Below are 23415 nucleotides of genomic sequence, written 5' to 3' on the forward strand. Positions count from 1 at the left end.
AGAAATGAGCGTCAGCGACCAGCCCCTACTGTCCTTACATACTGGCTGCACCCTGGTTTTCAGCTTTAAAAATAGGGCTAAAAAGAATGTCAAATATGCAAGTTAATACTATTAGAAAACAGTTCTACTTACCCATTTGGGTTGTTTGTTCTCTGTTTCTGTCTGAGTAGGTCAGGACATCAGACAGCTATTAGCATGGTCTTAGCTTTTAGTAACAGAGAATTTCTGTCACCTCAGCTATCTGCCTGGTAACAGCTTCATGACGGTTCCACCTGTAAGAAACTGTAAGTTTATAAGTGAGAAACTTCAATCAGAGGCAGTCCCACCAGTAGGCTGACATTCCAGAATTCCTTGAAGGAAAAACAGAAGGGAGAACAATTGTGTTTCTTGAAGAATAAATACAGCCTATTTATTGCCAGGGCAGCACACATGAAGCCTGAGGTCATTCATGAACTTAAACATTAATTTTCCTAACACTCTTTAGTGTTGCTCCAGTGCCACTTCTGTCTGCTTTTTATTTGTCACGAGTGCCTTTGGAAAGAGACCCACTTTAGAGAATGGTGCGTTTCCTACTTATACATTCAAGTAAAAGAGCCTAGAGTCAGGGCTGGCTTACGGCACCTTTCCCATTACATAATTCCTACACTGTATACCTTGAAACCTTCTTAAATTGTGTGTCCTTTATAAAATTCCCTTTCAGTATTTTACTATTTATAAATAAGGAATCTGACAAAGATTCTTAATATTATACACTTTATTCATGTAATTAAATAAGCATCTCCATGTTAACTGTACTATACTGATGTCAGAGAAAGATAATCCTTAAGTAGGATTGTAAGTATGTTGTAGATATTTGTTTTTGGCTTTTTAATCAACTACAGAGGCCAATTTTATGATGCCTGTACAGTCTGTGGTTTTTGTGTCTAGAAGTGATAATTATGTTTTGCTTTGGGAAATTCTGTACTTTATTTTCACTGTTATCTCATGTTTGTTTTTAAAATTTGTCTAGATATCCCACTTGATATATAAGTAAAATGTATTAATCTTCCTAAATATAATTACTTTCACATTTATAGTTTAAGAGAAAGTATCAATACCTGAGGGACTTCCCAGGTGGCACGAATGGTAAAGAACCCGCCTGCCACATCTGCAGCGTAAGAGGTGTGGGTTTGATCCGTGGGTCAGGAAGATCCCCTGGAGGAGGAGATGGCAACCCATTCCAGTATTCTTACCTAGAGAATCCCATGGACAGAGGAGCCTCTCAGGCTACAGTCCTTAGGGTCGCACAGAGTCAGACACGACTGAAGCAATTTTGCATGCATGCAGATCAATACCTGAAAACATTGCTTCTCATTAGACATCAAGTTTCCAGAGAGCAGGGATGGCCCTCATTTTGTTTTGGATGTTCTTTGAGATTCTGAGTTTTTAATCTTTAAAATGGAAATTCAGAAAAAGGAAATTCAGTACAGGAGTTTGATGGTGAATTTAAGTACTATAGACCAGTGGTCCTCAAATTGCCTGTAGTGAAGGGATAATATGTTTTTTTATATAGTTTAATTTCCAATGTATTATGGACTAATCCTTTTGTAATATAAAGTAAAAGTGGAGTGACATCAGCTTTCCTAAGACTTCTGTCCTTGTCACTGGCAGGTAACTGAGGTCCACAGACTATACTTTTGAGTGGCTCTAACATAGATTTCACTTGTTTACCAATGAACCAGGTTTTTCTCATATGGTGATTGATCATCATTTTATGCTACACATTTAATTCTGTGGCTTAAACACATTTTTCTAATTTTCCTGTTCAATTCTTTTCTTACTTGGCTTCATATAAAGTCCAAGACTTATTCAGGGAATTTCCTTAAGGTTCTTTAAAAGTTATACTTATGGATAATTAGTTGAGAGAAAATTAGGCTCAAGATTTCTATATGCCTTGCTTTATTGCAAAATGTCTCATGACATATAGTCTCCTTAATTCTTTTTCAGAACACACAGATAGATACCAGAAGTTTAAGTCCTACAGGAAAAGTATTCAAATAAAAGAAACATTTCCTCCAAAAAATTTTTTTAACACATAACATCTAGACAAAAAACATTTTTCAGGCACTTTTACAATCCCAGTGCTAAAAAGCTAATGACCTCACAATGTGAACAATATACCACTACATCCTTCCTTCAAAATGTAAATTCTTTGAAATATGTATTTCTGTGTGGTCTGTAAAGAGACTAAAACTGCTTTTCCTTGGACTTTTGTCTTTTAATTCTGATCAAAGTACATCTGGAAAGGAATTTGCCAAAATATTAATACACATCACATACCAGAGCTCTGTTTTACGCTGAGGCAACTCTTGAACAAATGGAAAGCTGTAGAAAATTAAGACCAGCAAGCCACACGTGTGTACCAGGAGCTGTGACACTGTTCCTTTTAACTGGAGGACTTTTCTCTCAGTGGTTTCTTAAGTCATTTAAATAATCATTTATTATAAACACCCAGATGTTTAACTGTAAGTATGATCTGACAGGATCTGTGTTCATTTTCAAATTCATAGTAGTACTGAAAGGAACCTTGTTCATCTCTTATTCTGTATCTTCAAGAAGACAAGCTTAAGGGAATTTGGTAAAATATTTTTTCCCATTGTTTCAAGTAATGTTCAGGTAGATGACCATTTGCCAGATAACAGAAATTTTAGGTTTAACTAACAAAGAGAATGAGCAAGGTCTAATATGTAAGCCCAGGTGCACATATAGTAAATAATCAAAGTTAGACTAGCTTTCTTTGCAAATATTTATCAGTAAAGGCCTGAGTAGAACATCAAAGACATTGACTGTAATTTCTATTATTACTCCTTCAATTATGCTTTTTATAACTTACATATCATGAGGAAGGAGTCTGCCACTATTCATAGAGTTTTGAGCTGAGTTCCAACGTTAACTGTGAAATTGTTTTCCATCCCAGTTCTTGACTCAGTTCTGTGACCAACAGGAAAGTGCCTAAAATAGTGCATTATGCAGAATAGGCCTTTCTCGTTTATTAATAAATCTTTATTGAATATGATTGCGATGATAAAAATAATGGCCAACGTTTGCTGAGCGCCTAAGTGTCATTCAGGCACTGAACAACTTACTTCGCGTGTATTATCTGGGGCAGATGTCATGAAAAAGCATCTGTCTGGCCTGTATAGGATTTGAACTAATGACTTAGTTCTAATTAGGCCAACAGTGTGATACTTTTCCAGCACATCATCCTGTGTTATCCCGTTATGATTGATAGTGACAACTATTATTTCTATTGCCTAAGAAGTACATACATAACATTTTTTTGTCTACTATACAATCTCACATAGTTCAGATACCAAAAATGAATAACAGTAATTTTATTATTTATTATACTTTCACATTCTGACCCCCTAAGAGGTACTTTAACCAACTTGTGAATCACCAACATGGTCACACCAAGGTTGTAATAGACATTCCATGTGATTCTGTAGAATATAATAAACAATATGTGACAACTTTATAAAGAGGACTGTATTTTTAAAAAGTGGACATTGGCTCTAGGTTTTCCAAAGTTGATCCTAAAGTATATGAAATTGTTATGAAGTTACCACCAAAAGTAACAAATTCATTAATGATTAGAATAGTTGGTCCTCTGACTAATCACTCTTCTGCTATGTGTTTCTACTTTATAATCATTAATAGCATTAGTTATAATTGAACTATAAAAAATCAGAAATACTAAATGAATAGATTCACACTGAGATTATTACACATGTATCTGCATACTTACCACTATCTCACTGTGAAAGATAATACACATCAACAAAGCAAGGTCCAGGCCCTCATTCTCTCACAGACGCAGTAAGTAAACCACAGGCTAAAATGATTGTATAGAGCTCTGGAAACCAGTCAGAGATCTACATCAACCAAACCCCCAATTAAGAAAAAGCCACATCAGAAACATAGAACATGCCATGGTGTTTTCACTCATCCTTTCCCACCCTTAACACGGCACAGAGGAAGTCGCCCAGTACCCAGTTCCCTCCCTCAGGATGGAAGGTATGGAGCAGAACTTGTTAGCAGTATTCTGGCCTGTTGTGGGCTAGTTGAGGAACTAGTTTCTGAAGTGCATAATTTGGATCTCAGGCTAGCAGAAGCTATAGAAGATAGTGGCAGGAGCCATTATCATGTGAAAACTGTAGAGTAACCGCAGACCCACAGACACCTGAGGGCAGCAGATTACAGATCAAAGAATGCAATGAAAGTGTTAGTTGCTCAGTCTTGTCAGATTCTTTGTGACCCCGTGGACAGTAGCCCACTAGGCTCCTCTGTCCTTGTAATTTCCCAGGCAAAGGAGTGAGTTGCCATTTCCTTCTCCAGGGGATGTTCCAAACTGAGGGAATACAATAGAACTCTTAATGCCCAGAGAAGTCATGATGAGACTCTGGGAAATGAAGACATGCGAGGCCCATAAAATTAGTTAAGGTCTTCAACAACTGTCTGCAAAGACTGGGAGAGGTGGATGTTTTTTCTCATGCCCAATTTTAAACCAAAGATGAAACCAAAAGAAAAAAACAGGCATACAAAGCAACAGGGAAATATAGCCCATTCAAAGCAACAAAATAATCTCTAGAAACTATCCCTGAAGAAACATGTCAGACTTCCTAAACAAAGACTTTAAATACCTGTCTTAAACATGCTCAAAAAGCTAAAGGAAAACACAAGCAATGAACTGAAAGAAATCAGGGGAACAATATATGAACAAAATGAAAATATCAACAAAAATTGTTTTTAAAAATTCATGGAGCTGAAAAATACACTAACTGAACTGAAAAGTCCATCAGAGGGTTCAACAGCAGACTCAGACAGCAAGCTTGAAGACAGATCATTTGAAATTATGGAGTCTAAGGATAAAGAGAATGAAAAAAGTAAACAGAGCCTAAGGGACATGTGAGATACCATCAAGCTGATCCATTGGGGCATTATGGCAGAGAAATTAATTTAAGAATGATGGCCCAAAACTTTGCAAATTTGAGGCAAGAAATGGACTTAGGAACCCAAGAAGCTCAATGAACTGCAAAGAGAATAAACCCAAAGAGATTCATACTGCTGCTGCGGCTAAGTCGCTTCAGTCGTGTCCAACTCTGTGCGACCCCATAGACGGCAGCTCACCAGGCTCCCCCATCCCTGGGATTCTCCAGGCAAGAACACTGGAGTGGGTTGCCATTTCCTTCTCCAACGCATGAGAGTGAAAAGTGAAAGTGAAGTCGCTCAGTCGTGTCTGACTCTTAGCAACCTCATGGACTGCAGCTTACCAGGCTCCTCCGTCCATGGGATTTTCCAGGCAAGAGTACTGGAGTGGGTTGCATGCTGAGACACATTATATAATCAAACTATCAAAAGTCAAAGGCAGAATCTTAAAAGCAGCAAGAAAAGTCACTTGTTGCATATAAGAGGAAATTCCCCAGTAAAAATATAAGTGGATTTCTCAGAAGAACACTGCAGGCCAGAAGACATATTTGGATGATATATTTAAGTGCTGAAACAAAATTTGTCAACCAAGAACTCTATATCAGCCAAACTGTCCTTCATAACTGAGTGAGAAATTAAAACAACAAAGCCAGACAAATATCAAAGGAGTTCATTATCATTACACTTGCCGTGTAAGAAATGCTAGAGAGTCCTTAAGTTGAAATGAACGGATGCTAGACAGTTAACTCAAAGCCATTCAGAAACATGAAGTTCTTTGGTAAAAAGTAAATACATGGACAAATGTAAGGAATGGTGTTATTATAATTTCTGTATATAACTCCACTTTTTATTTTCTATGGGATTTAAGCAATTTAAGCAACAGATGCACAAAAAATTATAAATCTGTTAATAACTGCATAATATATAATGTAATTTGTGACAATAATAATACAAAGTGGGGAGGTGTGGCTATAAAAGTAGTTCTTGTATATAACTGAGATTGGTATCAATATAAGTTAGATGTCATAGCTTTAGGATGTTATGTGTAATTCACATGGTAACAACAAAGAAAATATCTATAGGATATGTATCTATAAAAGTAGTTCTTGTATATAACTGAGATTGGTATCAATATAAGTTAGATGTCATGGCTTTAGGATGTTACGTGTAATTCACATGGTAACAACAAAGAAAATATCTATAGGATGTTTATCTATAGGAAATGAGAAAGGAATCACTGCAAAAAGTCAACCAAACACACAAGTGTAAAGACATGCTTATGGATTAGAAAATTTAACATTGTGCTGATGTCAGTACTACCGAAAAGCAATCCATGGATTCAGTACAATGCCTATAAAAATCCCAATCACAAAACAGTGTGGTTTAGGCATAAAGAGACACATAGACCAATGGAACAGCATCGAAAACCCAGAAATAAGTCTTCACATATATGGTCAAATGATTTTAAGATCAAGTGTCAAGGTCACCCAGTCTCAAGGAAACAGGACAGTCTTTTCAACAAACAGTGTTAAGAAAACTGGATGTCCACATGCAAAAGAGTGAAGTTGGATCCTTACCTAACACCATATATGAAGATTAACTCAAAATGATCAAAGACCTGAACACAAGAGCTGCTGCTGCTGCTGCTAAGTCACTTCAGTCGTGTCCGATTCTGTGTGACCCCATAGACAGCAGCCCACCAGGCTCCCCCGTCCTTGGGATTCTCCAGGCAAGAACACTGGAGTGGGTTGCCATTTCCTTCTCCAGAACATAAGAGCTAGAACTGTTAAAATCTCTGAGGAGAGGGGGAGGAATAGGAGAAAGCCTCATGACACTGAATTTGACTGATTTCTTAAATATGACACCAGGCAACAAAAGAATAAATAGATAATTAGGCTTCATCAAAATTAAAACCTGCATCAAAGCACACTATCAACAGAGTGAAAAGCAACCCACAGCATGAGAGAAAAAAAATCTGCAAATCATGTATCCAGTAAGGGGCTAATATTCAGAATATGTAAAGAACTCTCACAAATAACAGGGGAAAAAAACTGATTTTTAAATGGGCAAAGGACTTGCATAAACATTTCTTCAAAGAGGATATATAAAGACTAACAAACAAATGAAATGATATTCAACAACACTAATCGCTAGAGATTCAACTCAAAACCACAATGAGATATCACCTCATACCATTAGAATAGCAAATATCAAAACGAACAGAAATTAACAGGTTGTCAGCAAGGATGTGGAAAAATTAGAGCCCTTGTTCACTGTTGGTGGAATTGTGAAATAAATGGTGCATATTGCTATAGAAAATGGTATGGCAGTTACTCAAAAAGTTAAAAACAAAATTACCTTATCAGCAATTTCATTTATGGGTCTATGGCCAAAAGAACTAAGCAGGGATTTGAACATCAGCTTGTACACCCGTGCTCCTAGCAGCATTAGAAGTAACCCATGTGTCCATCAACAAATGAATGGAGAAGCAAAATGTGGCATACATACAGTGGAGTATTACTCAGCCTTAAAAAGAAGGAAATTCTCCATGGCTGATTCATGTCAATGTATGGCAAGAACCACTACAATATTGTAAAGTAATTAGCCCCCAATTAAAAGAAATAAATAAATTTTTAAAAAAGAAGGAAATTCTGACACAAGCTACAAAATGGATTAATCTTGAGGACACTATACTAAGTGAAATAAGCCATCCACGAAAAGAAAGATATATGATTCCACTCTAAATGTAGTTAAATTTATACATATAGAAAGTAGATGGTGGTTGCTGGGGAGAGGGGAGAATGGAATATTGTTGTTGAATGAGCACAGAGTTTCAGTTAGGGATGATGAAAAAGTTCTGAAAACGAATAGTAGTGATGGCTGCAGAGCAGTGTGGATGTATTTAATGACATACAGTTACATACTTTAAAATGGTTTAATTGGTAAATTTTATCTTACATATATTTTACCATTATTTTTAAAAATAATAGATTTTTTAAAATGAGTGACACATGTCAGTCCTCACTACTACCAGGTATTCAAGCACCACCCGAACGTCCTCAAGCTACCATGCCAGTGGATTTTAATGTTCAGCTATTTTTTCTACAAATGACATGCTTAAACTTACAGCTATGTAATACAGAAACAAGGGGTCAGTGTAAGGTGATCTGTTTTAACAAAGCTGGAATTTTACATAAACTATCCATCTGGTAAATATACAAAGCATATATTTTTGATTTGTATTTGACTCATTTTATCTGAGGCTTTAAATTTAAAGAATAATTGCATGTTGAATCTCTTATTTGCATATTGTCCTCTTAAGATCTCTGCTACATCCTAAGTTGCAAACACTTTTATTGTAGATTTAAAGTCTACAGTACAAAACACTTTTGTTTTTAAATATCTAGTTTCTACCTTTCCAGATTGTATAAAGAAATTCTAATGAAAAAGGAACTCACCAGAGAAAAATGATTGGTCTTTGGCAAGTGTATCGTCTTTTCAGAAGGAGCCAGTGCAGATACCTGAAACATCATAAAACTCTAATCAGCTTAAACACTTGCTCTGAACTTACTTTTTTCTTTTGTAGCAAACTTTTCTATAGTGATTTCTAATATGAGAAAGAAAGTGAAGTCACTCAGTCGAGTCCAACTCTTTGCGACCCCATGGACTGTAGCCCACCAGGCTTCTCCGTCCATGGGATTTTCCAGGCAAGGATACTGGAGTGGGTTGCCATTTCCTTCTCCAGTCTTTAATATTTGAAGTGCTTTCTTTTGAGTTTTATGTAGAGTGTAAATATCCATCATTAAAAAATAATGTTTTCCTGATATTTCATGTTAAAATTACAACCATTGTCACGAGACCAGAAGTTGTGAAAAGAACAGTGTATCAGATCCAATAAAACAAGGCAAAGTTTGCAACTTTTTTTTTTTTTTTTGGAGAGAAGATTCTCAATCATTTTGAGATTAAATTTGTAATAGTCCGTAAGGTGAATTTAGATCTTGATGTCGATGAAGCATTAAGATTTTAACATATTGCTCAATTTACTGTGGAACAAAATAAGTGTGGTATCCTCTATGCCTTGGATATTCTTTTAGTCCTTTTTGGAATACTTTCATTTCAAAAATCGTAATATTGAGACTTTTGGGGTAATTCTAGCCACTGGAATTCCAACATCTAGATATATGAAGGAAGATGGGAGCGTAGCGGAGGTGGAGGTTTCCTTTCTAAGGCACATAAAAAAGACCAGCAATATGTAAAGAAGCATTTAGATATTTCTCCCTTTTTAACCAGAATTTATCTTCCCATTAGGTAAAATTAACAATCAGTTTATCTCAGTTGAGTTATGCAGGAGGGAGTCTGTGGTTTTATAGATAGCAGAGTCAAACTAAAATGCCAAAAAAGCTAAAAGATGGGAGCATTAAGGTGGAAGTCAATCAGACGAGGTCTAGAAATAGAGGCCATACATTTTCATAAATATTACAGTTGATACCACATTTACTAAGACTGTTGTTTAATAAATCATTACTATCATATCAGTCAATAGGGGCTAGACTGGTAAAACAGCTTACTAGGTTAGTAGAATTTATCTGCAAGGAAATCTATATATATATATATATTTCAAAATTCAAATATCTGGTTCTGCTTCATATGCCAGTTATTTAATAGCCAAAGAATGTTCTTCCCCTGTGTGAAAACTGACCCAAAGATATGTATTCGCGTTTCCAAAATAACAAAAAAAAGGACATGAAAGAGAAATAGGTGACATAAAGCTACATTCTATAAAGCAGGGATCAGCAGGTCATCATCATTCACTGCACGTCAGAGGTTCACTGAGGAGCCAGCCATCTCAGGGCTCTTTGGGGACAGAAGTCACCCTGGAACATAGGTGTCAAGACTCATGGAGGAGTCCCTTCATTTCTGTTTGAAAATGAAATTGAGTGTGGCCACCTTTAAAAAGTTGTCTTGTATCGTCAACATTTACTGTTAACTAATAGTTACTTATAAATGAAAATCAATGACAAAGTGAAAACACAGTTCAGGGAGAGAAGTGACACGGGCACGGACACCTGACTGCACCCACCCACATCTCCCAGGCTCTTCGGGCCTGGAGTGACCCAGTATGAGGAACGCCACCAGGAACTTCCATTCACCCATTAAACAAATATTTATTGAGTAACTAGTATGTGCCAGACAGTAAAGAATCTGCCTGCAATGCAGGAGACGCAGGAGACTTGGGTGTGATCCCTGGGTTGGGAAGATCCCCTGAAGAAGGGAATGGCAACCCACGCCAGTATTCCTGCCTAGAGAATTCCATGGACAGAAGAGCCTAGCAGGTTACACAGTCCATGAGATTGCAAAGAGTCAGACATGACTGAGCAACTTCAGATCAGATGAGGCAGTATGTGCCAAGCTTCATATTTCTTGCTGCTAATAGCCCTCTGAGTTTTCAGGTCATTTATTTTAAGGAGGGAAAATACAATTTGCTATTTTTAAACCCGACTACTTCAACAAGAGAACTGATTTTGATTGTTGTTATGAATTTGAGAGTTGTTCAGGGAAATAGAAATGATAAAGACATTTTCTCTTAAGGCAAGGTCCAAGTAGTAATCAATATGCAACATTTAACTGATTTATTATAACAGTACTCTCTCTTTCCAGTAAATGAATACTTACACTGTACTTACAGAAGATTGCTGGTGGGAATAGTTTTTTGGGGCTGCTGATGGCTTCCTTTATTAATATATGACCCCAAAGTGAGATTCAGTAATTGCTGAATTTGGCCTAGGCAACAAATTCACTTCTTGCTCTAAGTGTGAGGGGACTGTCAATGCACAGGTCAGTCCTATTAGTATATATTCTTCAGATTTTCTTCTGTTGCAAGAACTGGGAGGCGGTGGTTCACAAGAGCACTAATCAGGTTTGGAAACGGGAACAGAAGCTGTCTAGCACCTTTAAGGACACGTGCATGGATCTGACCTACCAGAAGCGGAAGCTTTCTTACCAGAGGCTGCCTGACAGTGCACCTAGGGTGAGATCAAGGGGAGTCATGGGCCAGTAACGACGACTAAGCATCACGTCTGAAGTAGCCCAGATTAGTGTGACCTATAGGGCAAAAAAGCCTTTTGAGTACCATGTCCTGTTTTGATAATTTTTATGAGTTTGGGACTTTCTTTCTGCCAAAAAATGGTGGTTCTGACCATAGTTCTGAGAAAACACTAGAGTTTTGTGAATCCAGCCTTATTTAGCTTTAGCTTTTCGTTGTTGTCAGGGCAAAGACTAAATCGTTGGCTCAATGGATGTAAAGCAAGTTATTCCACCATCTAGGTCTCAGACATAATACTATATTTTTCTGTTTCTTTTCTAGCTTTTCTGTTTTCACTGTTAATGATTTCACAGACTTGTCTCCTTTCTGCCTTTTCCACCAGTTTACTCCAGTGTCCCCAGCAGTTCCTGAATTCTTGAAAACTCCTACTGCAGATCAGCCCCCGCCACGGTCCACAGCACCCGTCCTCCCCCCAAGCACTACATCCTCAGCGAAGCCTGGGCCAGCACTGGTGAAGGTAGGTACCCTACATGCGTGCAACCCTCAGCGACGTCACCTTCAACTGTGGTCTCTAGCCCTGAGCACGGAGGACAGAGGCTGTGTCCAGAGCCTGCCTTTTAGTCAAGCCTTGAAAACAAAACCTCAGAAGGACTGGCTCACCCCAGCTTTCATAACTGAAACCTCCACCTTTAACAAATGACCTCTCGTTTGATGGTCACAGAAGAACAGAATAAAATTCAGTCTGTATAAAACGACTGCAGCAGCGCAGAAAGAGTTTAGAAATCATTTTATCAACAGTTCCCAATTCAGCTTCCACCCAGGCCAGTAAGATGAAACTCATGGGGAAGAAACAAAGAGAGAGACTTTAGCACTTCGGATTCATGAGTCTCACACACAGATGTCTGTAATGGTAATGTGATTTCAAACGTCTATACACAAGGTCAAATTCAGCAGTATTGGAGATATATTATGTGATAGGTTAAAGGTTTTCAAGAAGAAAATACCTTTTTTTTGTTTGTTTGTTTAGTAGATTTGGCCTGATACAGCTTGGTTTGTTCTTCAGAGAAGCTGCAGATTTATGGCACTGTTCCCTGCATTTTACTTGGTCAAAATAGTTTTTTAATGTGGATTTAGAACTGCTAGATAAAGGAGGGGGAGTTATAACCTGAGGAATAGTTTAATCATTTCAGATGTGGCTTTTGCCAAAACGAGCAGAACATAGATCCCAAACTTTTAGAACTAAAAAAGGACCTCGGAGAGCTAGCTTGGCCTTTCAGCACCTTTCAGGTGAGGATACCAAGGCCCAAAGAAAGGAGGCTATAACAAGGTCAGGACCCTGTCTCTGAATCCCTGTCTGGCCTTCGTCCTTCCCTCTCACTTAGCTGCAGTGCTCCTCCTTGGAGGCAGTTAGCCTGGGTGTGTTCCTCACTCCCCTCTGTCCCCAGGACCTGTTTGTCCTTGGTCTTCCTGGAGAGAAGGCTCTTGCTACTCCAGGCTGGTTCCTCTGTGTGGCCAGGTGTCCGTGCCTTCAGGGCACAGATCAGTGTATTTCACCCTATTCCATCTCTTGGTATCGGAGCCACAAATTCCAGAGTGTCTGTGCAACTGAGCCAATAAAATCAGCTCTTGCATCCTTGTCCCACAACCCCCATTGTGTCTTTGTACCTAAAGCATCTCAGAAACAGTTTCCTATACCTTGTTTTGTGTTCTTGTGGACCATTCTTTAAAAAGATGAATTTATCTTACAATATGAATATTAAAAAGTAGAAACTGATCTGATAATTTATAAATGAAGGAGATGAAAACCCAGAAGAGACATCTGATTCTTAACCATAAGACAGGGTCTCACACCCCATTTTTCAAAATAAAAATGTAATGTTTTGGAAAAGAAGTTTTAAATTCATGTTCATATCACTCAGCATTTTTTGTGTGTATTTGCCATGGAAATTGGTAGCTTTATATTCTGCTTTATTCTCAGAAGCACTTTGCTGCTTTTATATATTCACCATAGATTTTAATGATCACAAAATATTTACAGAATATAAAAGATTTAAGTTATATTTGTGATTAAGTGAAATATACTTAATCATTTCCCTATTGTATGTTTAGTGTGAAGCCTGTTTTTTCACAAGGAGATAATAATATGTAAGCAGTAGGCAGTGTCTACACAGGACCCAAAGTAAATGTTTGTTGAACTTGCATAGATGATGCAGAACTGAGCATCTTGCCCTTAGTCTTAAGGGAACAACGCAGCAGAAGTTCTTAGGAGTACACGAATGTTCTCACAGCTCCTGAAATGTGTTTAGTATATTGCTTTCCAGAGAGGCAATCCCGATTTTCAAGGTGCGTTACTTTTTCTTTTCAAATCAGATATACACACAGTAGAATAGACTGCTTTCTCTTAAAATGTTCTTTTTCTCGAAAATAGCAAAGCCATCCCAAGAATCCAAACGACAAACACCGCAGCAAAAAGTGCAAAGACCCCAAGCCCCGGGTGAAGAAGCTGAAGTACCACCAGTACATCCCGCCAGATCAGAAGGGGGAGAGGAGTGAGCCGCACATGGACTCCAACTACGCCCGGCTGCTCCAGCAGCAGCAGCTCTTCCTGCAGCTGCAGATCCTCAGCCAGCAGCAGCAGCACTACAACTACCAGACCATCCTGCCCGCGCCACTCAAGTACGGCTTCGTAAACTGGGTTCACTGTGGTTTTTGTGAGCAGCCCTTAGTGTCTGAAGATGGGATGCTATGATTTATTTGTTCTCAGCGATTGTTTTCATTCTGTTGTCATCGAAGCTCATAGTGTCAGAAGTCCACATAGTGAGAAAAGTCTGCATTCCAGTTCACTTTTTGTCCTCTATAACAGGTTCTGAACTTTTCAAGTTAGAAACAACTTTTCACAGTTACTCATCCAGGAAAGATTTGCCTGTTTATTTACTTGAATATTAGATGCTATGAGAAAAGCAAAAGAAGTGTAAACCTGGTATAAGCACTTTAAATTAAAAAAGACAGTTGAGCATAAATGCTGGAGCGGTCAAGAAAAGTTTTATGGAAAAGGCAGGAGGGAAAGGGCCTGAAACTTGGGAAGGACCCTTCCAAACCAAGAGGAATGGTCTGAGTACAAATACAGAGGACGTTAGAGCAAACAATGCCTGTTTATATTGCATGATGAGAAAAATGGCCTGAGTAACATATATGACTAATTTTTAAAGCAGAAGGCAGATTTGAGCAGAGCCAATGTCTAGAGAAACGTGAAGTTGGGAAGACTTTTTTAGGGGGGAAGACTTTAATCTTGATATGGTGGATGTTTCAGAAGACCATGGTGACAAGGTAAAATCAAAATGCAAGAAGGAACAGTCTGATGCCAGTGTTGGAGGGGAGTCTGCAAGTAGGAAAGCCAGTTAGAAGCTTGGCAATAAAGCAGATACAAGAATAAGAAGGGACACTGAGAATGGGAAGGAAGGAGCAGGTGGCAGGAGTCCCAAAAGACGATAAAAGGTCTCAGTGACCAACAACTATGAAGAAGGAACATGTGCCCAAAGTTTGAGCCCAAGCAGGAAGGACAGAGGGAGTGAGTCCTGATAGTTTCTGAAACTGAATTCTCACAGCAGGACACCCACAGCTAATTTTGATTATGTACTAGAGGAAATCACTGGTTACACATCCTCAGAACACTGTTCTGGAAAACAGATAAAAATACAGAGTCTCTGTCCTTCATTTCATTCACTTTTCAGGAAAAAGGAATTATTTACAGTCAACTGGAGAAAATAAACTCTAGAAAAAGATCCAAAATCTCATGACAAGGAAAAAATTATACTCTGATCCAACCACTCAATTTATGATCATGTGATCTGTAGAAGCCTATGTTTTCTACACATAGGCTAAGCCTTCCTCCATGGAGAGCCCGTAATTTCTAGGAGTAGAAAAGGATTAAGGCTTACTAAAAAGCTTCTCTGTAAGAAATAGTCTCCTCATATGCTAAGAATTATCAATTCACTTTTTTCTTTGAAGACCCAAATATCTTGAGGAAGATTAGACCTATTAGTCATTCAGACCTTCCTGTGAAGTGCTTAAATCTGAAACATCAGGGCAACAGAGATGAAGGAAGAAAAGAGTGTTTGTAGCATGTTTTTATTTTAAGAGGAGGCAGGCCCAAGAGAGCTGTTGACATTGGAAGGGACCCAGGGAAGGCCAGAGAACTGGACGAGCATCAAAGACAAAGCACTGCTGCTTTACAGCTTCATCCAGGCCCGGGGAGGCGGCCCCCGGCCTGCCACCGCGGGACCCCATGAGGGAGGAGGACAGCAGGGGTGCTCTCGGTGCCCCGGCCGCGTGCTCAGCAGCACCCTCCTCACAGCGACTCTCAGAGGGGCCGACAGGACTGCCCCCAAGCCCTGATGAGGGAACTGGTAACTGAGGAGCCAGTAAAAGGGGGTGTCTAGCCATGAAATAATCCTTTCTGTAATGTAAGAAATTGTGTGGGGCCAGCTTTGCAGATGGGAAGAAAACATCTGGCTGGGGTTGGGGGGGCACCCAAATGCGAAAGTTCTTTGTCTTTCTATGAAGGCTTTAGTTCCCTCCTCCTCAAACACTCCTGCCACTGAAGTCACCAGGCCACCTGCCCCAAGAAAGCGTCATCCAAAAAGACCCAAGAACTCAGAGGAGGAAGGAGCTGTCATTTCTGTGTTTATTTCACTGGATGGAAATGGAACACCAGTTTTGTTTAATCTCCAGATCCTAAGAATGGAGATGTTTTCAAACACATTGTTTCCTTTTACCAAAATTCAGTATAAGAAACCAAATGTGGGAGTTGTGTAGGGCCCACAGCGGTGGAACTTTACTGATAACAAAGCCCTTTGGTATCTTGGGAGGAGCAGGAGCCTGGAGACATGGGGCTTTAGTTCCCACATGGCCACTTACTGACAGAAGGGAAGGGTCCCAGCAGGTGTCTGGACCTCAGGATCCTCAACTACGCAGTGATTACATTCATCAGGTATCCACCCTCCTCCTCTCTCTTTTTCCCCTCTGTTGATTTGGGAAAAAAATAAACCAATTTATTTTTGTTGTTTTAAAAACTGAATTAAACACTATACTGTTAATCATATTAATGAGTATTATAGAATCTCAGCATGAATAAAATAATTAATTTAAACCATGGGGACTTCCCCAGTGGTCCAGTGATTAAGAATCCACCTGCCAGGCAGGGGACGCAGGTTCGATCCCTGTGTGGGAACTGAGATCTCACATGCCGTGGGGCAGCTAGCCTGCGCGCCACTACTGCTGAGCCCGCTTGCTTTAGAGCCTGTGCTCTGCAACAAGAAAGTACCCCAGTGAGGAGCCCCCACTTCAGCTGGAGGAAGCACATGTGCATCAGTGAAGACCCAGCACAGCCAAAGATACATTAATTTTTAAAAATTTAAATTATGCATTCTCAAGGAGAAGATATCATTCACAAAGGAGCAAAAGTTGGAAGCATTTTACAGTTTTTATGTAATAAAGCACAGACCTATGTACATGAATGAGAATGTAGTACATCTATGGTATTAAAATTTCAGAGAGAGTGATTAGAAAAATTATCTAGAGAGCTTTTCTGGGGGAGAGTAATGAACATAAGGCTGAGAAACAGTGATTAAAATGATTTCATAATTTGAAAATACGGTTTTTAAAAGTTGACTCTTAGAAAGAATAGTGATATATTTTTAAATATTTGTCATTTCATCCAAACTTCAAAATACTTCATATCAAATACTTCAAGTACTTAATTTCATCATAATTCAGGCAGGTTTAAAAAGCCTCAGATGCAAGTCAAGAGTTAGCTGTTGACAAGGCCAGCACTGGCTTCAAACACAGGCTTCTTAAAAACTTATTTGAGAAAGTTCATCCAGCCATGGACCTCACCCCAGAGACCCTGTCACCTCAGATCCCTGTTTCAGGACATGGAATTCAACATCTTTTCGGTACCAAGCTTCAGTACCAAAGCTTATACTGACAGTTAAGCCTGAGGCTGCAATGGAATTGGTTGTAGAGCGTCAGTGACCACATGCACCTTTCTCTAATGAGTATCAACCAACCAGAAAAGAAAATGCCATTGTTGCCAAGCGTATCACAGCCAGAAGGCATTGGAAGGACCTGGCTTCAACATGAAAAGTTTAGGGGAATTATTACGAAAGTATAACAGATTCACCAACACTTTTTAAATAAGCTTTTAAAAATGTAGTATAAGTTAGAGAAGTCCATAAATTATAAGTGAAAACCAATGCCAAAGCGCACTGCTACATCAAGAAGAGGAACACTGTCAGCTCCATTGTCATTGGCTCACATCCCCCCCTTAGTGACTTCCCTGATTGGAATCCATGGATTAGTTTTGCTCAATGTGTTTGTGAGTCATATCTTTATTCGTGCAAACAGCAGCAGTTAATTCTTATTCTTGCTACTTCATGGTTCATCCACCCAGCATCCTCTTGATGGGACAGCTGGTTGCTTCCAGCTGGGGCTCTGATGAATTATGCCATAGTAAATCTCCTAAGCTGCATCTCTTGGTTCACATACGTGTGGCTTTGTCAGGTGTTGATCTAGAAATGGAGTTGTTGGATCAGATGGGTATGGTGTTTCTTTAGTAGATACTATGAAACTGTTCTCGAAAACAGTCGTACTAACTCTGCTTCTCCCAGATGTGTATGCGGGCTGTGGTTGTTCCAAGTACTCGGTGGTGTCAGTCTTGCATGTTACAGCAGCAGCTCTGCTGGGTGTGCAGTGCTGTTTTGCTGTGGTTTTCATTTTCCTCATACCTGATGAGGTTAAGCATTCGTTCATATATTTATTGACCATTTGTGCTGTGTTTGTTCACAATTTTCCCATTAGGTTTTTCTTTTTCTTACTGTCAATAATTTGCAAGACTTCTGTGTGTATTCTAGATGAGGCATTTGTCAGAAGTATGTTATGACAAACATCTTCTCCTGGGGCTTGGTTTTTAACCCTGAGTGCTTTTTCTGTCCTAAGAAATCTTTGCTTATCAAAAGCTATGAAGGTACTAGGCTAAGTTTTCTTCTCAAAGTTTGTTTTCCAGTTCACATTGAGGTTTGGGGATGGCGTGAGGCTAGGGGCTGATCAAGAGCCCTGTTCTTCTCATGTGACTGACTATCCAGTTTGGCCCGTTACCACTGATGGAGGGACCACCCTTTCCCACCACACTGCCGTGTCACCTTTGTCCTTGTGTGCAGCATCTGTGTCTGGATTTTCTGATCTCTCCCATTTGTTGTCCTGTCCTTGCATCAGCAGCATCTTCGTAACTGGCTCTGTAATAAATTTTGCTGTCTGGTAGTATGATGCTTCCAGCTTTGCTTTTCTTCTTTAAAGATGCCGTGGCCGGTTTTGGTCCTTTGCATTTCTATATAAAGCTCTGAATCATCTTCTAAATTTTTACCAAGCAGACAGACAAAACCTGCAGGGATTTTGAATGGGGTCTAATTTGACTGACATCTCTTCCATATTGAGTCAGCCAACCCATGACCGGGTAGTTTTCTCTTTGTAAGTTCACAGATTGTTAACAGGAGCAATGTCAACCCCAGAAATCATTTTATTAGAAAATCTGATTTTCTTTTTCTTTTGAAGGCCACTCAATGACAAGAACAACAACAGTGGGAATCCAGCTTTGAACACTACCACATCTAACACACCAAGACAGAATACACCTGCTCCTGTGAGAAAGCCAGGACCTCTGCCATCGAGCTTGGATGATCTAAAGGTGATCATTGCAAGTGGGGTTTATTCACCCGTAAGAACCACAAAACTGTAAACTATGCCAGATCTGTCCAGCAGATGTAGGCAGTTTCTAATAGGCCTTCAACTCTACCAGCACGAGGATAACCATTACAGAAGTACTTTCTTTTTACATCCATTAAGTTTCCTTTAAAATGACCAGTAATAAATTTCCATTTATTGAGCAGATGCCATGAGCAAGCACCTTCATCCCTGCTTGTTGGGAAGTTTGGGAGAAGAGGAAGATGTAACAGTTAAGAACACCATCTCCAGGACCCTCTTTACTGGGTTCCACCCCTATGCAGCCTTCTGTTATCTATGATAGCTTGGACCAGTGACATACCCTCTCTCCCCATCTGTAAAACAGGAATAATAATATCTACACCTCATGTGAAGGTTAACTGAAAGAGTAAAGTACTTCTGGCACTGTCTGGCCCATGGCAGTTACACAGTAAATGTAACTGTTATCATTTCTGGTAGTAAATCTTTTGAGGTAGCAAAGGAATTAGCCTCTAATAACCCTTGCTTTGTCACTGGCCTTTCAGGTCCTTTATGTCTATAATTCTGTGTTTTTGTGTGTTTAAAAAAAAACAAACTGTCACACTTACACGCAGTCATACAGAGCTGTCTGACAGATGTAGGCACCTTTTCCAGCACACAGGTGTGCTATAGATTTGCCAGAAGGTCGTAACACCGAAAAAAGCGATCTGATTGATTTGTACTTCCAGGTATCGGAGCTGAAGACAGAGCTGAAGTTAAGGGGTCTCCCTGTGTCAGGCACCAAACTGGACCTCATTGAACGCCTAAAACCCTACCAGGAAGTGAACAGCAGCGGCCCTGCTGCCGGTGGCGTCACAGCCGTGCCCACACCCGCCATCGTCCCCAGCAACCCCGAAGTCACCGTGGCCCTGCCAGTGACAACACGACAGAACTCTGTGACCAGCTCAGGCTCCACTTTCAAGGCAGAGCTGCCCCCCGCCAGCAGCAGCAGCGTGGCCCACGTGGACAGCGGTAGCTCCCCACTGCCCATCTCACCTGCACCTTCCGAACAGTCCAGCCTCAGTGCTGAGGACACGAGCATGGCTGATACGTTCACCGAGATCATGACCATGATGTCCCCATCGCAGTTCCTGTGCTCGTCGCCCCTGCGGGCAACCAGCACTGAGGACAGCCTCAGCCCCACCAGCAGCACGCTGTCCACCCTGGAGCTGGACGCAGCCGAGAAGGACCGCAAGCTCCAGGAGAAGGAGAAGCAGATCGAGGAGCTGAAGCGGAAACTGGAGCAGGAGCAGAAGCTTGTGGAAGTTCTGAAGATGCAGCTGGAGGTGGAGAAGCGAGGGCAGCAGCAGCAGCGGCCCCTGGAGCCCCCGCCCCCGGCCAGCACCCCTGCCCCTTCGGTCTCCAAGGCCGACCAGACGCGGGGCCCCACTGCTTCCACCACCAAGGACGAGGCCCCGCTCCCCGATGGCCCCGGCCCAGTGGCCGGCCAGTCTCTTGTTGCCAAAAAGGCCATAGTGATCAAGCAAGAGGTGCCTGTGGCCCCGGCCGAGCCACCGAGCCTCGTCCCACAGTTTTACGTGAGTTCCCAGGGCCAGCCGCCCGCCGGGGTCGCTCAGCCGCAGGCTTTACTGACCACGCAAACTGCACAGCTGCTGCTCCCTGTGTCCATCCAGGGCTCCAGTGTGACCTCAGTGCAGCTCCCTGCAGGCAGCCTCCAGCTCCAGGTGTGAAGCATGTCTTCTAACTCCTTGCCTTACAGCCTGCCTGACCCAGAAACGGCTCGTGGTGAGCACAGACCCGAGCTGCTTCATACATGCATCCCAGTCAGGCTGCCAGGTGGCAGGAACCGCATGCATGTGTCGGGGGTTGTTCGCAGATGTGGACAGCTAGCACGGTTTTCAGAGTAAAATCAAACGGGTGCCTTTCCTTCCTGCTGCCTTTCACCCTTAATGAACACAGTGTCGCATGTGGAGACATGTTTGAATACCAGTGCCATTCTCATAATGATGGCAGTGACTGTCACTGGGTACTTCTTGGGTTCGAGGCACAGCACCAAGTATAACACTTTAGCTGGCATGCTTCATTTAATCTTCCCTTTCCCTAGAAGACCCAAGTGAGAAAGCCCCCTTCTAGAAAGGAAAGCGAGGCCCTGAAAGGTTGAATAGTTTGTCCAAAGTCAGAGCCGGCGGTCGAGGCCTTCTGACTGCAGGGCTCCTGCTCTCACGTCCACTCTCTGCCTCCTAAGTGTAGTTCCTGAAAGGCACCACTAAGGTGAAGATGCTGAAACTAAGGAGAATGTGAGCACAGACTCAGGAGTGAGCCTGGTATTGACAGAGGATAAAACACTGGTGAGCATGAAGTTTCCTTTGAGGCCAACCATTACCTGAAGCCATTGTGTGCAACTTGACTTTGGAAGGTTTTTTCAACAAAAGGTGGGCCGCAATCCACAGAAACCATCTGGAGTCCTGCTCCCCTACCCTGACCGCCCAGAGAGGAGCAGTCTTGTCCCCCACGCCAGGGTGAGAAGGCACGACCCAAGGGCCCTGGGTGTGTGCTGAAATTCTGGCTCCCCTGTTTAATCTTTAGAGTGTCTGTGAAACTGAAAGTCCGCTGTATAATATAGCTTTTCTAAGCATTCGTTTTCCTGTCCAAATCTTCCATGAGAGGTGATGTTTGAGGAAAAGGAATTGCGTTTTATTCTAGGCCTCTGAGTACCCAGCACATGGCTGGCTGTCCCCCTGGGGAGCACAGACGCTGCAGCTCAGAAGTAGGAATTTGGACAGTCTGGCCTCACAGATTTCCTTGCTGCTGCTAAAGTTACTACACCTGACCTGTTATGTATGGAACTACTGTCAGTTCTTTTGACTTTCCACAAACTTTCAGATGAAAATCTCAGCCGCTTATGAAACAGTAAGAGCATGAAAGTAACTGGTCTGGTGTTTAACTCTCTGGTTTCAAGTTAGGGTTCAAATTTATGTACCAATGAATTGAAGTGTGTATAAACATTTTACCTTTTTTTTTTTCAGATGTGAGCCCCATGTGACCAGTTATTCCACATCTAAACTCTTCATTCTAACCTTGATTTGGACATTTGAGTTGGTTTTTCTTTCCTCCTAGACTCCACCACAAACAGGACTCCAGACGCAGCCTCAGATAGCAGCAGCCACCCTGTCCTCAGGCCTGGCCCAGGCGGCGCCTCAGAAGCAAGACGCCTTCCCAGCACGCACGCTCGGTCAGCCTCAGCAGGCCAGAAAGGTGGGTGACGCTGGCAGTGACAGACTCTATTACATATTACCATCCGCTCAGCATTTAGTGAGCATCTTTATAGGCGCCTCTTCCATGGGGAGCTCCTGTTCTTTTCTATGCTGCATCTCCCACCGGGTGAGCCTCAGGTCAGACGGCATTAGGCTGCTATCTGAAAGATCGCTCATCTTAGCAGTTAAGCTCCTCTTCCAAGTTTCCAAACTAGTTTTTCAATCTTCATATAAAGAATTTTCTACGGTTTTCAAGTTTCTTTTCAAAATAATCATTTTGTAGGGGAAAAGTGTCCTGGGAAAAGATATTTGAAGATGAAAAAGACTGTTTTTGAAATGTTTATCTTGAGCAAGATCTTTACATATTTTTAAGAGTCTGCCTTCTCAGACAGTAAGAGCCAGGCAGCCTATGTCTGGCTGCCATTCTAGCTCACTACTTCCTCTGTGCTGTGCCTTATGCAGGACTCTTGAGTATTGGTTCCCCATCTTTAAAGTGATGCCGCTGACCTAGGCCTCTGTCCTCTACAGGAATTCTCCAGGAGTTCTGCTGAACAGTCCCAAGTGTCACCCAGACTCCCTCTTATCCAGTAGGGGGAGCTATGTGCACATCTCCTTGCCAGAAAAATATTAAGTCCTCGAAAATAGGTCTTACTATTTTAAACCTGGAGAATGATTAGTCTCTGAGTTTTAATCTTTAGCATAAAAGAGCCTAGATAATTAGGTGTACCTGTGATGTGCCCAGAGTGCTGTGGACTCTCTGGGCTAAGTCAACCGGAGGAACAGACAGAAGTGACCTCTTGGGACAGCGACTGTCATGTTAACACACCTGCTCTCTTGGAATATCCTCTGAGGAGTGCAGTGAGCAAGGAGTTACTCAAATAATAGTCTAATGCAGTGAGAAGCTTAGCAAATGTTCAGATGGTAGGACTGAAGTTTTCTTTTAAGGAAGAGATAGAAAAAGAGTATACAGACAGATAAGAAAGTATAGCTATAGACCTCATCACCCAGAAAAGCTGTACTATTTAGAAGGATACACACTCACACAAGTGGGTTCTTTACAGTCTGCGCCACTAGGGAAGCCCCAAGAAATACAAATATAGAGGGTAAGTTTTTCTCTCTCAGAACACCAATAGTATAAAGTATACTTATGAGCAAACCAGTTGTTCTGTGAAATACAGCTACAAAATAACATTTTAGCCATACATTTGCAAAAGGCCCTAAAACCTTTGGCTCTTGATGAGGAGTTAAACAACAAACTTCGTAATTCCACAGGAAGAAATTCTCACCTCTGCCTAACTGAGCAGAAGAGAGCTGCTCAGAAGGGGGCAGACTTTAAATGGGGCTTTGCAGTGATTTGGAGAAATGTTCAAGAATTGTGGAAAACTGACTGTGGCC

The 23415-nt window shown here is 41.1% G+C and overlaps 1 protein-coding gene and 1 long non-coding RNA gene across 19 annotated transcripts in view; one reads left to right on the forward strand and one right to left on the reverse strand.

Annotated features, from left to right (window-relative positions):
• MRTFB (myocardin related transcription factor B) overlaps positions 1-23415 on the forward strand; it is a 315742-nt gene that overhangs the window by 279349 nt on the left and 12978 nt on the right. For 15 of the 18 annotated variants that reach the window (XM_059881259.1, XM_059881261.1, XM_059881260.1 and 12 more), the window contains 5 exons: positions 11394-11528; positions 13440-13687; positions 18620-18752; positions 19495-20490; positions 21884-22021. In XM_059881259.1, the coding sequence (XP_059737242.1) occupies positions 11394-11528; positions 13440-13687; positions 18620-18752; positions 19495-20490; positions 21884-22021 (1650 nt within the window). The remainder of the gene's footprint in view (positions 1-11393; positions 11529-13439; positions 13688-18619; positions 18753-19494; positions 20491-21883; positions 22022-23415) is intronic. The other 3 variants (XM_059881262.1, XM_024984794.2, NM_001192293.1) reach the window with 1 other exon arrangement.
• LOC104975849 (uncharacterized) overlaps positions 1-23415 on the reverse strand; it is a 93507-nt gene that overhangs the window by 28591 nt on the left and 41501 nt on the right. Inside the window, exons 2-3 of the long non-coding RNA XR_009492837.1 lie at positions 8427-8489; positions 133-282 (exon numbers count right to left, since the gene is read on the reverse strand). This is a non-coding gene — a long non-coding RNA (uncharacterized lncRNA). The remainder of the gene's footprint in view (positions 1-132; positions 283-8426; positions 8490-23415) is intronic.

Source organism: Bos taurus, chromosome 25 (assembly GCF_002263795.3).
Source record: "Bos taurus isolate L1 Dominette 01449 registration number 42190680 breed Hereford chromosome 25, ARS-UCD2.0, whole genome shotgun sequence".
Classification (NCBI taxonomy): Eukaryota; Metazoa; Chordata; class Mammalia; order Artiodactyla; family Bovidae; genus Bos; species Bos taurus.